The sequence below is a fragment of the Pogoniulus pusillus genome, chromosome 5, assembly GCF_015220805.1.
Source record: "Pogoniulus pusillus isolate bPogPus1 chromosome 5, bPogPus1.pri, whole genome shotgun sequence".
Taxonomy (NCBI): Eukaryota; Metazoa; Chordata; class Aves; order Piciformes; family Lybiidae; genus Pogoniulus; species Pogoniulus pusillus.
Genome location: NC_087268.1, coordinates 6,668,565 through 6,685,033, shown reverse-complemented (window position 1 = coordinate 6,685,033; position 16,469 = coordinate 6,668,565). Strand labels below are relative to the sequence as shown.

The window sequence follows — 16,469 nt, the reverse complement described above, 5'->3', positions numbered from 1 at the left end:
AAGGAGTTCTTGATCCTCTGAGGCAAATCTTTCTTCATCAGGCTTGTGAATGACAGGCAGAGATTTCAACCACCAAGCCAATTTCCTTAACACCCAGCGCATTGACCACAACTGCTTGAAGTGTGTTTGCTTGGATGGGGGCAAGGCAAACAAAGAAACCAGGTATCAGCATTTATCCTCAAAGACACATCAGAAGTGCCAACCATAGTCTGGACAGCACTACGAGCTGTTCCAGCTGGAGACCTTGACCTGCTTAAACATGCTTCTAAAAGGCTGCATATGTACTACTAGGAATGTGCTATAGGTATTTTTTGCATCTGGTGGTGCATCAAATGAGGATATCATAGAATCAACCAGGTTGGAAGAGACCTCCAAGATCATCCAGGCCAACCTAGCACCCAGCCCTAGCCAATCAACTAGACCATGGCACTAAGTGCCTCAGCCAGGCTTTGCTTGAACACCTCCAGGGACGGTGACTCCACCACCTCCCTGGGCAGCCCATTCCAATGGGAAATCACTCTCTCTGGGAAGAATTTCTTCCTAACATCCAGCCTATACTTCCCCCAGCACAACTTGAGACTGTGTCCCCTTGTTCTGTTGCTGGTTGCCTGGGAGGAGAGACCAACTCCCAAATGATCAGTGAGATCTTTGTTAACCTTGGACGTTGTGCATTTGTGTGCTGGGGCTATGGGGAGGTCCATGGTCTGCAAAATCAGACAGCTGGGAAGGAAATGGAAAACAGTTGGCACAAAAACTGCAGGTGGTGGCTGGCAGTTTCTGCAGGACTTGTCCAAGTGGCAGGGAGGAGTGCTGTTAATGAAACAGAATGATAGAAGCACTTGGGCCCCTAAGAATTGCTTCAGAAAAGGTGGCCTGAAATTGTGCCAGAGGAGGTTTGGGTTGGATGTTAGGAAAATGTCTTTCCTGCAAGAGTGCTCAGGCATTGGAACAGACTGCCCATGAAGGTGCTGGAGTCACTGTCCCTGGAAGTATCTAACAAACATCTGGACGTGGCAATTGAGGACATGGTTTAATGGTCATGGAAGTGTTGGGTTGATGGTTGAAGTTGGTGATCTTAGAGGTCTTTTTCAAGCAAAATAATTCTGAGATTCTATGTTATGACCCAGATTACCCAGGGGTGGACTCAAGGGAGGGTGCTACTGGTGGAGAGAGGTGCCATTTACAGGACTGCGGCATCCAGGCTTCTTGCTTTCTCTGCCCTGGCAGGTGAGCCAGAATCAATTCTCTCAAAGTCCAGAGGATGGGTTGCCCTTGGTCCTCCAGTGAATGAGCTATCAGGAGCAAACAGCATTCTGTCCAGCTGTGCTTCCAAGCACCCCTTCCGTATCAGGAAAAGCTAGCAGATAACAAGCAGCCACACTCTGCTCATAAGGTGTCTTGCCCTGCTGTTCTGATTTGGGTGAAACAAATGTGATAAGCAAGAACTCAGATCTGTCTCTTTCTGAAAACCTGCCAACAGCAGCTCCAATCTGCATGACTTGCCTGTGATGAGCTGCTTTGCTGACAGGTATATGCCTAGTTTATGGAAATGCAGTGTGATTCCAGGACAAGTTGGAAGGATTTACAAGTGACCTGCAATAAACACAGGTGACAGGACTGGCAGGATCTGTGCACTTCTGCCTGTGGGTGCTGCCATTGCCTAGCTGAATGCAGTGAGCTACGGGGGTTAATCAGAACAAATGACATTGTGAGTGATTTGCCATTGGAATGGGCTGCCCAGGGAGGTGGTGGAGTCTCCATCCCTAGAGGCACTCAGTGCCATGGTCTAGTTGACTGGATAGGACTGGGTGCTAGGTTGGTCTGGCTGATCTTGGAGATCTCTTCCAACCTGGTTGATTCTATGATTCATGCTGCAGAAAATAATCAACTCTCTAATTCTCATAGAGATAAGAAAATAAACAACCACAACAACCCATAAAATTAATCACTGTTTTTTAACTTAAGAGAGTTAGTTTTGAGGGGGTTTGTGTGTGGTTTCTTTATTTTTCCTTAAAGATAGTGAGTGTAGAGAGTCTGGTACTAATATAGAATCATAGAATCAACCAGGTTGGAAGAGACCTCCAAGATCATCCAGTCCAACCTAGCACCCTGCCCTATCCAATCAACTAGACCATGCACTGCTTTGGGCTAACATATGAAAGAAACCAAAGAGGGATTTTGTTTTGTTGTTTTAATTTATGCTGTGTACCACATATTCAGCCTTAGACTCCTGACAAGTTTTAGAGAGAACAGAAAGCAGTAAATTGCTTACTCTGAATTCAGATGAAAAGGCAAATGTAAAAAAAAAAAAAAAGCCTGGTCTTCAAAATGGGCTCAGTGTAGGTGGTGCTTTCGATAGGGAGGTTTCACAAGATGCCCTGGCAGGAAGCTGAGGCTTTCACATCTAATGAAGCTTTTTTTCTGAAGTCAGGCTAAAACGATGAACGCGGCAGCACCGCACGACTGCCTGTTTGCACAGGGCACGTAGTTTTGGCCTCCTTTTCTGAGACACTGCCGGGGAGAAGGCCAAGAGAGCGAAGTCCTTACCAAAACTTCAGCCAGTGGAGATGGAAAAAAGGTGGCTCTCCTCCTTCCTCTGTTTGTTGTCGTTGCACAGCGCTGCAGGTAAGTGTGTCAGCCTCGGCTTGGTGTACAAGGCAGGGTGGTGAGGGGCAGGGTGGCAGGTGCAAGGGCATGATGTAGCTGCTGGTAGCAACTTTCTGTTTCCTGACAACTTTCTAACAATCCTAGCTGTAGTGTGAAGCTAGTAAGGAGGAAATGGCAGATGAGTTGATTTTAAATTCTTAACCTGTTTTCACCAGAATAATAACTGAGATGAACTCCCTTACATTTCGGGCAGCATGTGCTCATCTCTGATGGGCACGAAAGAAAACTGCTTTCAAAAAGCAAGTGAAAAATATCTCACTCACACACACATATCTGTGTGTGCTGTGCAGAGCGAGGAAGAGTTGAAACCATTCACGTAGGGACAACTTACTCTGGCACTGGAACAGATGCTTGTTAGGCTAAGCAGGATCTGTTTCGTAGCATGGAGATAAAAGAAGAGTTTTCTCTGTCAACTCAGTGAGAGCATTGGGAACAGTGTGGGGCAGAACTAGCCAGCAAGGACTACTCTGGGGTGCAAGATGAGCTGGAGAGTCACTGGGCCCAAACTCTAGGTAATAAAATCAATATCTATCACTTGAAAGATGATCACTTTCACAGAGATTCTCAGAGCTCCCATTTCTCTCCCACAAGAATGAGAGCTCCTTGCCCTCTTCCAGACAAGTGTGTCTTTGCTCTCCCAGTTCTCTCTCTGCAGTCTGTACTGGTCTGCTAGAAACCTCCTCACTGGAAAGCCTGCTGACAGTTTTAGGGTGTTCATAGCTGTCTGTGGTCAAGGCACCAAATCATGTCAAAGATGGCTTAGATAAAAGCTTTGTTTGAATCTTGTTTTTGCTTAAGAATTGTCCCATTTGTTTTTAAGGCCGTCCTGAAGATGTTACCACAAGAACAGAAGTGGTCCATGCATTGCCAGGCACTGATGTGACCCTGGCATGCGGCTTCCTAAAACCACACACCACTCACATAATCCAAACACAGTGGTCCAAGATGGATGGCACCCAGCTCACCAGAGTAGCTGTTTATCATCCCATTTATGGCACCCACTACTTCACATTTCCTGAGGCTTCCTACAACTTTTCAGTGTCCTTCAGCGTGAGGAAGTGCTGTGACTGGAACACTGAAGAAGCTTTGTGTCCCCATGATACAAACACCAGAGCTGAGTGCAACCAGTGGGCTCTACATCTGACAAACATTACCACCTCCCTCAGTGGCCACTATGAGTGCAGCTTTGCTACATATCCCCATGGGAACAAAGCTGCAAGAATTCAACTCATTGTCAAGGCAGAAGGTAAGTGGTTATGAATGAGGTGTAGGAGTTTGTGATGGTAGCAGTGGGATTATCAGGATAAATGAACATTTCTTGGTTAGTGATGCTGAATTGTTTGGGGTTTGCAATAGTGCTACTGAACACCACCCTCTACAGAATTTCCTATTTACCAGGCACTCTTTGGTTGTTGTTCTCCAGCTCATAACTAGGAAATTTTATTTGTTTGGAGGAACATGAAGTTAGATAGGAAGGGGAAAAAAAAGTTGTGATATTAATAGTTTCCACATTTTTACTCTGGATAAACATGCTGCAGAGAAGAGACCTTGAGCAACCTGGTCTAGTGGAAGGTGCCTATGGCAGGGGAGTTGGAAGCAGAAGATTTTTAAAGGCCCTTCTAACCCAAACCATCCTATGATTTCCATGATCTCCATGAAGACTGGACAAGCAGCTCATGATATGGTGAAGCTGAGGATGCTGGATCTTCAGAGCATGTTATGGTGCTGCTGTGGGTGTGCAACACCAGGCACCAGAAAGAGAAAAAAACTTCTCCTGGTTGAGGCTGAGGGCAGGCATCTGGGATGGAGAAAGATGCTAGTCATCAGTGAAGTACAGCTCCCAACAACAGCAGAATGAAGAGAATCCAGATGGATTCAACTTGTAGTTGCTGAAAAAAGCCTATAGAGTAGCAGACCGAGGTAGGACTGACAAATACTGAGGACCTCAGCCAGCAGGCCACTAGTAGAGATGGGAGTCACAGATGGAGGGAAATCAGCAGCTGGGAGACATGACTCTGAGGACAGACAGCAGCTTTTTGCAGACCGAGCTTTTGGGGCAGCTCCACTTCTTTGTACCTCTTGTGTGTTGCACAGCACCTTTGCATGGCAGGTTGCTCTGGCAGCATCTCCTGTGCAGCTTTCTTTCTGAGAATGCTATAGATGCACTTCCTTTGCCCCTTCTCTTTCTGCACCATCCAGCCCCCTCTGTGTCCCATAGTGATAGCTGGCTCCTCAGCTGCTTCACTCTGGAGAGTAGGGACAAGCTGTTTCTACCACTAGGTCTCCTGGGGACCACTCTGGGCTTTCCTTTGCATCCTTGTGTCAAAGGCTGTGTGCTGTCACCTTGTGACGTAGAGGAAGTTACAGTCACCAGACCATCCCCACTGCCAAGTAGTATTACAGCCTGATAGTTAGATGTTCTCCCTGCCCTCAAGATAAATGATAAAGGAATATCTCAACATGTAAGCCACAGTTATGAGGGGGCAAAGTTCACAGGCTCCCCTGACGTGTGTGGTGCCTGCCCAGAGGGAGGAGAGAATGCAAGCCTGTGCCAGGCTGTGTGGGGATACTCTCTGGGCTCATGGTCAGCAAGATCAGTGCCCACTAAGACACTCGTAGCATCTCCTGGCCATCACCACTGCAGCCCTTTGTCTGCACCACTGCTGTGCTCTGCTCAATGCATCATTCTGTTCTTCTGCAGGTGGCCTGGAGGCCTGGGCTGGGAATGGGCAGGAAAAGAGATCATTAAATGCTTTTTTGAAATCGATGACAAAGTAGGAGTGACAAATTCTGCTTCTGGTAGTGAGCAGGTTGGAGAATAACAAAAGAAGCACTTGCCCTGGAAAACAGGGTTAATCTTAACCTGTCTGACATGCTGGGGGGAGGGGTGGGGAAGGAAGGAAAAAAATATATATGTGAAAATCTTCAAAGAACATAAAATACAGGTGCACAAAATTGATGGTTTATTACTGCAGGGGGAAAAAATAGAATAAGAGACAAATTGAAGCTTCAAATTATTCTCAACTCCAAAAGAAGACATATTGATCCTTCAGTTAAAGCAAAGGCTTTTATGAATTGCTCAAAAATAGAGGTAAAGCTGCACATCAGAGTCATGGTACTGTGTGTAGAATCAAATGCAGAGCTTTCACTTAAATGTCTATGGGTAATGGTTGAAAAATACAGTTCCCTTCTAATCAAAAAAGAATCTGGTTCTTGACCAGCAAACTAGTCAGCATCGTTTTTTAAAGCACAATGAACTTCATGTTTCTGATTTTCTTTCTTGGGCTTTTTGTTGTTGCAATGACAAAAGAGGAGCAGCACTATGTGAAAGAAGTGCAGTTAAACCAGGCTTTAGAAATTCCATGCCTTGGGAACACCACCTCAGAACATTTGGCCAATTATCCTTTGAAATGGCTGGTGGTAAGTATTTTCCATCTCAGGTATAAATTTCAGAAGGAGCTAGAGGAGTTTTTTGCAGATTGAAATAGAAATGTTAGACTTCACTCTGTCCTGCAGAATCTTTGAACAAAAGGTATTGATTGTATTGGACTGTGATAATAAAAGGGAAAGTACAAACATGATCACAGTATCACCAAGGTTGGAAGAGACCTCACAGATCATCAAGTCCAACCCTTTACCACAGAGCTCAAGGCTAGACCATGGCACCAAGTGCCACGTCCAATCCTGCCTTGAACAGCTCCAGGGACGGCGACTCCACCACCTCCCCGGGCAGCCCATTCCAGTGTCCAATGACTCTCTCAGTGAAGAACTTTCTCCTCACCTCCAGCCTAAATTTCCCCTGGTGCAGCCTGAGGCTGTGTCCTCTCATTCTGGTGCTGGCCACCTGAGAGAAGAGAGCAACCTCCCCCTGGCCACAACCACCCCTCAGGTAGCTGTAGACAACAAGAAGTTGTAGATTTTACAATATAGGCAGCACAAACAATATCTTTTAAAGAGACAAAGAAATAAAACTCTGTCTTAATTTGATTTAATTCCTCAGGAGTACACATGGAGCAGATCCATGAAAAGAGACAGAGAACTTAGCAAACAGAACTAAAATACTCCTTGTGTGGGATTTCTCAGGGATTTTTTTCTGTAGTGGAGCTTTAGCATCTCTGACAAATGCATGGTTGCAGCATAGGGGAGTGAAGTATCAGGCTGCTTTGAAGCTGGCAGGAAAAAAGGGGGTGGGGGGAAAGCAGGGCTGAGTAATATTTTTGGGTTTTGTTAACCTCTGTCACTGATGCATACCGAAGACAGACAGATGTGCACACCCAGTTACCCAGCTAACAACATACAAACCATCTTTAAGCAGTTTGCTGTAAGACATAAAGCTAGTTAAATGTTTGTGCATCCCACTCTCTGGATAAACACATGTGTGCATGTTTTAGTGTGACCTCTTCAGCATTAATTCCAGCTTGCAGAGACAAATCTCAGCCAGCAGTGTCCTTGAGCTTTGCCTGTTAATTTCTGTCTATTGCCACTGAGGAGCTGTAACTGTTGACAGTTTTCCAAAGGATGATTTTCAAATATTCTAGATTTTTTTTAACTTTTTTTTTTCTCCTCAGCTTATCTATTTAGATCTCCCCTCTGCAAAGCATTTTGAATATGGACATTCTTAACATTTTTGCAGAAAGCATTCTTGTCCTTGACTTTTTAGTGTGGCCAGTTCACTCCACAGCAGCAGAGGGAAGGGGAAAACCCACAAAACTCACCACAATGATATGTGTGAGTCACCATTTGCTACTGATGTTATAGCTTGCAAATATGCACCAAGGCCCAGATGTGCCAGCTGCATTCATGCCTAAGGCTGCCTGGCTCACTGGCATGAAGAGGAGAAATCTTTTAGCTGTTGTTATCAAGTTCTTTCTATTTACAGTTTTAAACAGTAAGGATTTTCTTGCAAAATCAGCCATATTTACTATTTCTTGGATGCTCAGCAAAACTTAAAGATTGCTGCAGTGAGAAAGAAGTTCTGCCCTCCCTGCAGGCCTCAGAGATCAGGACTCACATAGCAGCTATTTGCTCCATAGTTCATTGATAGGTGATGGCCTCTATTGGTCTCTCTTTCTTGGACTGGATGAGTTTGGAAAAGAAGTTGATGTTGCAAATGTCCACTCACTACTATACCATGGTACAGGTGCAAGGAGAAATTCTTACAGTGGGAACAGAGCTGTCAGGAGTCAGATTCGTTCAGGACTATCTAGTCTTCACACATAATGTGGATTGCTCCTTCCCATAGGAGGAAAATGGCAGGAAAGAGGAACTCGTGAGCAAGGAGCCCTTCCACACTGTGGTGTACAGGAATGGCAGTGCACAGTATGGGCAGAGACTTCAGCTGGCTTCAGATAATGCTCTCAAGATTTTCCCCACCAAAATCATGGATGATGGCAGGGTGTTCTCCTGCCATGTGATTCACCACCCAGAGAGGGTCCAGAGGAGCAGCACCACCGTGAGAGTGTTCGGTAAGTGGCTCATGCCATGGTCCTCTGGCTTGCACCTAGCAAGGTAACGCTGCTGTCTGTTTCTGAAGGCAATTGCTTGTGGCATTCACTGGGGGTTGATATATGCATGGTTTTGTGGGTTTTTTTCAGCTGCAAACATTTAAAATGACAGTAATTAACCCTGTGGTTCTCAGGATGACTTTGAAGCCATCCCTTCAATTTCTGGCATCAAAACTAGTAGGTCCAATGTGCATATATCCCCACCAGTACACACACTGTCACTGTCTCATCCTCACGTGTGGGCTTATGTTGGCCCTTTGCAGGTTACAGGTATCCCTGCAGCCATTCAGACACTCTTGCAGCTGAACTCCACTGGCTCAGTGGCATAAAAGAAGGGCTGAGAGGGCAGGCAGCTAATACATCATGGTGTCGTCATGGGCACAAGGAAGAGAAGGAAGGTGCTGTGGTCTGGGGAAAGTTCCTTGTGCAACATCCATCTGACAATGCTTCAGGCCTGAACACAACAGAGACAGCCCGAGTCTGAGGGGCAACAGTGGTGCTTCCCCACAGATGTGCAAGTTAGCCTGAGGGTGTCTGAGAGCTGGGCAGGAGAAGAAGGGGAAAGCAAGCACAAAAAGCCTGGATAAGGCACTTAGTGCCATGGTCTAGTTGACTGGCTAGGGCTGGGTGCTAGGTTGGACTGGATGATCTTGGAGGTCTCTTCCAATGTGGTTGATTCTAAGTCAATGAAGCTGAAAGTCTTGATAGGTTGAGTAAAAGCAGACATTAAATTGAGAGAGCTGTTTTAAGAGGGCACTTTTGGACTGAAGTGTTTTAGAGCATTTCTTTGTTTTAGAACAGGGTCCTTTTAGACACAAGTTTCTGAGAAAATGTATGGCCTTCTTAGGTCTAACTTTGCCAAATATTGATTTCTCCTTTTTGTAAGAGTAAAAGCTCAGGAGCAGAAACTGCTATACTAAATATTGAGTTTCTGCTAGATCCAAAACATGGGTAAATATCCCAGCAAGACAAATGAACGTCAAGCTGCTAACAGGGACTGAGATGTTAACTGGAAAAGATCCATTAGGTCACTCAGCTAAGCCTGAGAGCTGCCTGCCAGAGCAGATACCCAGCAAGCATGTCTTCTGAGAAAGAGAGGATAGTGTCCAGTACAGATGAAGGAAAGCATATCTATCCTCAGCAAAAACGAAAGCATGCACTAGATGAGATGTTTGCTAGTCTCTGATAGACAGCTTTTAGATATGATTCAAAGATCTGGTTTGTTAGACCTTTTTTTTACCTCTGAAGATGCATGGTTGCCTTCTGCCAGCCCCACTACAATCTGCACAGTTTTGGCAATGCAGAAACAAGAATGAAATCTTAATACTTTTGTGACAGGAAGAACACACACAGAAACAATCCCAAGCAATGAAATTCCATCCAAAAAGCACCCTAATGGCAGAAAACCATAAGACCATGATAAGTAAATATAGGTCACTCCCAGGTATAATCCATCAGTAACATTAGGCAGGAAAAAAAGAAGGCAGAAGAGTCCCTGGTGGATTGGAAATGTGGAACAGCAGTGAAACTTCAGCTGTTCACCTCACAGGGGAATGTAATGCACTGAGGTGACCCTATATAAATTAGCAGGGTTAGGGGAAAAAAAATCTTAATGGTAGTCATTAAAGTGAGGTTTAGTTTGGAAAAAGAGGAGAATTGCAATTCTTTAAGTAATCTGGGGGATCCACTTGTTTCCAGTTGTGTTTTAAGGCTCAGAAAGGACCAAAAGCCCAATTTATGCAAGGTTGGTATCACAGAATATTAGGAGCTGGAAGCAACCTCAAAAGATCATCCAGCCCAACTCCCCTGTAGAGCAGGATCACCTGTACCAGATAACACAGGAACACATCCAGGCAGGTCTTGAATACCTCCAGAGAGGAAGACTCCACAATCCCCCTGGACAGCCTATTCCAGTGTTCTGTCACCCTCACAGTTCCATGGGACTTCCTATTCCTCAGCTTCCATCCATTGCCCCTTATCCTGTCGTTGGGCATCATTGAGAAGAGTCTGGTTCCCTCCTCTTGGCACTCACTCTTTATGTATTTATACACATTGATGAGGTCACCTCTCAGTCTCCTCTTCTCCAAGCTAAAGAGCCCCAGTTCCCTCAGTCTGTCCTTGTAAGAGAGAGGTTCCACTCCCTTAATCATCTTTGTGGCTCTGCGCTGAGCTCTCTCAAGCAGTTCTATGTCCCTCTTGAACTGCAGAGCCCAGAACTGGACACAATATTCAGGATGCAGCCTCACCAGGGCAGAGCAAAGTGGGAGGAGAACTTCTCTCCAGCTCTAACCACAGCCCTTGCAATACACTCCAGAATGGCACTAGCCCTCCTGGCCACCAGAGCGCATTGCTGGCTCATGGTCAACCTCCCATCCACTAAGGCCCCCAGGTCCTTTTCCCCTTCCCTGCTCTCCAGAGGGTCAGTCCCCAACCTGTACTGATAGCTGGGATTGTTCTTTCCCAGGTGCAAGACTCTACACTTGCCCTTGTTGAACTTAACTAAATTTCTCCCTGCCCAAGTCTCCAGCCTGTCCAAGTCTTGCTGAATGGCAGCACAACCCTCTGGTGTGTCAGCCACTCCACCTAGCTTTGTGTCATCACTAAACTTGCTGACAATGCACTCTGTGCTCTCATCCAGGTTGTTGATGAATATATTAAACAGAACTGGTGCCAGTAACAACTCCTGAGAGATTCCCTTAGACACAGTCCTCCAACTAGACTACGTCCTACCAACCACAACTGTCTGGCTTCTTTCCTTCAACCAGTTCCCAATCCAACTCACTACCTGATCACCCAGACCACACTGCCTCAGTTCAGCTGTGATTTGTCCTGTGTTAGCAGTTTTAACAAGTCAGGTATTCCTGCAAACCAGTGATCTCAGTGGCTCATGTAAACCTGGAGAGGCTTTTACCTGCAGCTAGCTCTGCCTAGAGCCAAAATGGTTCATAAACAAACCACTTTTTCCATTTCTGGTGGATGTGGTCATCAGAGACTCGCTGTGCTGATGTGGCAGTGGGCTCTGGACTTCCTAGCAAGGCAAGAAGTGTCTGCGGCTTAACATTCACACATGCCCAGATGACAGCATGTGGAGAGCTGGTATCAGATCAGTCAGCAGTTTTGGGGATGATTAAAGCTTTTGCAGATGATTTGACTGGCAAACACCCAGAGGAACCAACAACTGGGTCATGTTTTATTTCAACAGGCTCAGGAAAGGTGACTCTGTTGCCAGAGCTGTGACTGCAAGGTGGCTTCAGCTCACTTCTCCAGCAAAGCCAAGAGTATTTTACATAGGCAGTGAAATGCATCACGGATCTTGTGGTAGTAGCTGCTGATACACACTTGTAGACCACTTCCTTGACCTCAAAGTGGAGCTGTGAAAGCTTTCATCTTGTCAGGTGTGTGGATAGTGTCACAGATGGAGCCACAGACTTCACTTACAAGAAAGAAACCACTGTATATTTTAGTAACATAGGACAGTGAGTTAACAAAGTTCAGTGGTGTGTGTGACAGCAGTTTGACAATGTTCAGTGGCAAGGTACACTTCTTTGCTGCAGAAAGCACAAGGTCAAACAAAACTCTCAGGGAGACCCTTCCACTTAATCATGAGGTTCAGAAAAGACCCTCTTGTCTTCAGAACTTCTCAGAGGTGAGTTCACGTGTGGCTGGATTCAGCCCTAGCCACAGACTTGGTCAAAGGTTTATGTCTACATTTGTGCAATCAACCCTTTATGTCCCTTAGCTAAGATTTCAGAATTTCAGCACTATTCTTAATTCATTTATTAAGTCATTAAGTAATCTCTCAAACTCAAGGAGGAACCCTGAGAGGCTTCCTTAACCAAGGGGAGGCCTTAGAATGTAGCCTGCTGCCATGCAAAATTGCTCAGTGGCGCCTTGACTGCCCACAATGGAGTAAGACTCACAGTCATGACTCCATATGACTACAAATGTTTGTTTCTTCCAGGCTGGGCTTGGGACCCTGGCCACCACTGCAGTTAGCTGGGCACAATTGTGGCTATCCCTTGTCTGCTGTGTTGTTAGCTGCCTCTCCCAATGCCCCTTTGAGACAGATGCATCCAGAACAACCAGTACTGGTGGTTACTTGGCAGTGAAGGTCAGGTCACAAGGAGAGAGTGAAGTGCACTGTCACTGGTGGATGTAAGGTTTCATTCCCACTCTTTTTAGTCACCAAAGTTGATCAGTCTTATTAGAAGCTGTTGTGTGACTTTCACTACCCACTTCACTAGCACATTTCTGTTTGCTTTCCAGCCCACCCCAAGATCTCTCTTAGCCTGCAGAAGGGCTTGGCTGGCACCTTGCAAAAGGTAAGCAATTTCGGAGCAAACAGTAATGATGCTGTCACCGCTGTGCCACCACAGCAGCACCAGGCAGGCTGAGTCAGACATAGGCAGGATTGATGTGGTACATGGGGAGGTGCCTGAATCAATGAGTTCATGCCCTTTCTCCTGAGGAAACGCCATCCCTGCAGCAGTCAGCTGCCCCAAGGAGCTCAAAATGGAGCTAGTCAAGGGCTTCTCCATAATATGATCGAAATCCAGCTTTGTGTTAAAGCTGCCGAAGGCTCCAGGACAGGATTCAGTGGCTGTGAGTAGCTGCTGATGTTGGAAGGGGCTTTGATCCTCCCTTTCCCTCCCCATCTGCCACCTGGCAGCCTCACAGTACCCTTCCCACTGCCTAAAGCCCCCTCTCACCCACTGCCTGAAGCCCCCTCTCACCCACTGCCTGGGATGCTAGTCTGGGGACTGGATAGCCCCTGCCTGCTGCATAACCTCTGCCTCTCAGGATAGCAAGGTGCATGTTCTGGGGGCACCAGTGTGGCCTGGTGTGTCAACCAAGAAAGGATGATCCTGCCAGGTACAATGTGACATGCAGCAAGCAGAACTCAGCTGGAACAGTCAGGTGCTGATGGAGCAACTGGATCTAAGCCTGAGAACCTGTGCTTAGAGCTGGGCAGTTGCAGGCATGTTCTGGAGCCTGTTTTACCCCTTACTTGGTCAACACCAAAGCCTCAAGATCTGCTGTACCACATGAGCCATGCTTGGCATAAAATCTACTTGTGGCCTATGTGAGTGACAGGCAAGCCACTCTGGCTGCTAGCTGTGGTGCTTTACTTCCTGCTCAATCACCTGGGTTGAAGCTTTTGATCTGTGAGCATCCTAAACTAAGAAAGTTTTCCTCATAAACTACACCTCTGGACGGGCAAAACCCTGTAGTAACCATGTCTTGTTTCAGACAAGCTATGAGTCAGTCAGTTCTGAAAAACTGGTATAATTTTCCTGGTGACCTACTTCCAGGTATGATGTTCACAGGATGTCAGGAGTTGGGAGGAACCCAAAGAGATCGCCAAGTCCAACCCCCCTGCCAGAGCAGGACCATAATCTGGCTCAAGTCACAGAGGAATGCACCCAGACAGGCCTTGAGAGTCTCCAGAGAAGGAGAATCCACAACTCTCTGGGGAGCCTGTTCCAGTGCTCTATGACCCTTCCAGTAAAGAACTCTTCCCCTTGTATTGAGATGGAGCCTCTTGTGCTGCAGCTTACCTCCATTGCTCCTTGTCCTATCACACAGACCCTGCCCCCCCTCTTCTGACACCCAGCCCTCAAATATTTATAACAATTAATTAAATCTCCTCTCAGTCTTCTCCAGACTAAAAAGCCCCAGGTCCCTCAGCCTCTCCTCATAAGGCAGTGCTCCAGTCTCCTAACCATCCCCATAGCCCTCCGCTGGACCTTCTCTGGCAGATCCCTGTCCCTCTTAAACTAGGGAGCCCGAAACTGAACACAGTACTCAAGATGAGGTCTCACCAGGGCAGAGTAGAGGGGGAGGAGAACCTCCCTTGATCTTCTAGACACCATCTTCTTAATGCACCCCAGGATCCCATTGGCCTTCTTGGCCACAAGGGCACATTGCTGTCCCGTGGATAACTTGTTAGCCACCAGCACTCCCAGGTCTCTTTCCACAGGGCTGCTCTCCAGCAGATCAATGTCAAACGTTATTTGTCTTCACTGTCTTCCTGAGCAGAGCAGGGGTGCTGCTACCATGGAGTGTCTATTCCCAGTAGAAACTCTTCAGGAGTCTCTGTATCTTAACCCCCTCCCTGTTCCCCGTTTACCCCAGGGGGCTGAAGTAGCCATAGTAACCCCCATAAACCAGAGAGCCATTTGATGAGATGAATGAGGCACAAATCCTGTTGCTGCTCTAGCAACTGAATTCCAGAAATGCAGAGAATCACAGAAGTCTTCTCAGTAGTCCTTTATTACTGCATTGGTGAATCCCCAGCACTAGAGTCTCAGAGTCCTACTTACAGATGGAGCAACTAACAGAGTCTCAGATTCTGATGCAGAAGTCCTGGAAGCCCTTAACAAAAGTCATAGTTAACATAAGTAGAAGTCCCAAGCAGCATCCCTACACCGAAGCCCTAGCCAAAATCCCTAACTGAAGAAACTATTGCCTGAAGTACCTGATTTTTATGTACTTTATTATCTGACACAGTAAAATCCAGCCACATATATAAACTAAAGCATGCTCCCGATGAAAGATGCCAGCATGGCAGGAGGGCTGGCTCTGCAGCATGTTCCAATCAAAGGGTGTCAACATGTTGTTCTTGGCACACAAGGGATGTCATTGTTTTGGCCTTTGCAGCATGCAATGGGTCAGCTAAGGAGTCATGCACTCTGCACACATCCAGCAGCTGTTTGCAAAACAGTGGCTGCAACACCTCTGTTCATACTTCACCTTCAAACCAATACCCACTTCTTTCCTTCTCTTTTCCTCCCCTTCTTGTGGGGCTTCTCTCAGGTTTCTATTTCTTTGTAGGAAGCATTTGTCAAAGTATTATGAACTAAAAGTTCCTGAAAAATAAGGGAAGAATGAAAAGAGAGGAAAGCAATTACAGGATGAGTGCAGAGGTTATTTACCATGGCAAGGAAAGAGCTTCAGCTGGGTAGTTTCAGTTCTCATACTGAATGATTGACTTCTGCTGGCTGCAGTGCATCAGGCTTGCAAAGCAGGGGCAAGAGAGTTTGTTGCTGCACAAGTAGAGCATGCTCTTTTCTCTTTTTTTGTTTGTTTAAATGGAAAAGGCAACTTCACTTAGTGCCATAAACTGGTCAGCAAATGTAATTGGTAATACCCAGGCAGCATGATGATGAGGCTTCCCACACTGCTAGTACCTGATCCGCTATCCGGTGGTGGTTTGGAGGTCCTTCTCATCTATTACTTGATGAGAAAGTGAATTGAACATGAACATAGGTTTAATTTTTTCCTTTCCTTTTTTTAGTAATTGGCATACAGCCAGGACTACTGCATCTAAAGCATGCAGTTCCTTGTGACCTCTGGAAACCTCTTGCACATATCTGAAGGGTGGGTGTCAGGAAGAAGGGGCCAGTCTCTTTTCAATGCTGTCTTGTGATAGGGGAAGGGGCAGTGGATACAAATGCACAGGAAGTTCCATCTCAACATGAGGAAAAGCTTCTTGTCTTGGGATGCTGAAGCCCTGGAGCAGGCTGCCCAGAGAAGTTGTGGAGTCTCCTTTTCTGGGGATACTCAAGACCCATCTGGATGTATTCCTCTGTGGCCTGGCCTAGGTGACCCTGCTTTGGCAGGGTGGATTGGACTCAATCTTCACATGTTCCTTCCAATCCCTACCATTCTGTGAGTCTATGATTGTGCCCTCTATAGAAGTGTCTAATTTTCTAGATCCAAAATATCATCGTGTCAGATAGTCTCCATGAGATTTGTCTGTCTGCCTATGGAAGAATGTCTCATTCCCTCCCCACAAACCACGCCTGTTACTGTCTCCAGTGTTTCTCAACATGGGTATTTGTCAGCGAGGCATGGGCTGGGGGCAAGAAGGTTGGGGGTGATCCTCTCTCCAGCCACAGCTCAGGACTGGAGGCTGGTGGAGCCCTGTCATTAGCTCAGGGCAATGGGGGCATCCTGGGACTCTCATTCATTTCTGCACCCAGAAAAAGCCAGAGGGAAATACAACAAAGGGGATGGAAATGCTTTCTTCTGGGGTGGGGTGGTGAGCAAATGAGCTGTGTTCCTAAGGGATGTTGGAAGCTGGCAGTCAGGGGAGAAGTGACAGAGGCTAATGACTAACTTTGGCTGCTCCACAGCCCAGCATCAGCTGTGTGGTGAGGAAGGCATTCCCTAAGCCAAGCCTCCTGTGGTACGTGGACGGAGCAAGTCTGGAGCAGTCTGGAGGTAATGTAACCTGTCAGTGGGGCAATGGCAGAGGTTTACAAGTGGTTCTCCAAAAAAGTGATGACTGCTCAT

General features: G+C 46.5%; 1 protein-coding gene across 1 annotated transcript in view; it reads left to right on the top strand.

Annotated features, from left to right (window-relative positions):
• Positions 1-2,567: 2,567 nt before the first annotated feature.
• Positions 2,568-16,469, top strand: part of CD96 (CD96 molecule) — a 30,260-nt gene continuing 16,358 nt past the window's right edge. The window contains exons 1-6 of the mRNA XM_064143936.1: positions 2,568-2,625; positions 3,488-3,913; positions 5,978-6,087; positions 7,910-8,132; positions 12,438-12,493; positions 16,310-16,430. Coding sequence (XP_064000006.1) covers positions 2,568-2,625; positions 3,488-3,913; positions 5,978-6,087; positions 7,910-8,132; positions 12,438-12,493; positions 16,310-16,430 — 994 coding nt within the window. The remainder of the gene's footprint in view (positions 2,626-3,487; positions 3,914-5,977; positions 6,088-7,909; positions 8,133-12,437; positions 12,494-16,309; positions 16,431-16,469) is intronic.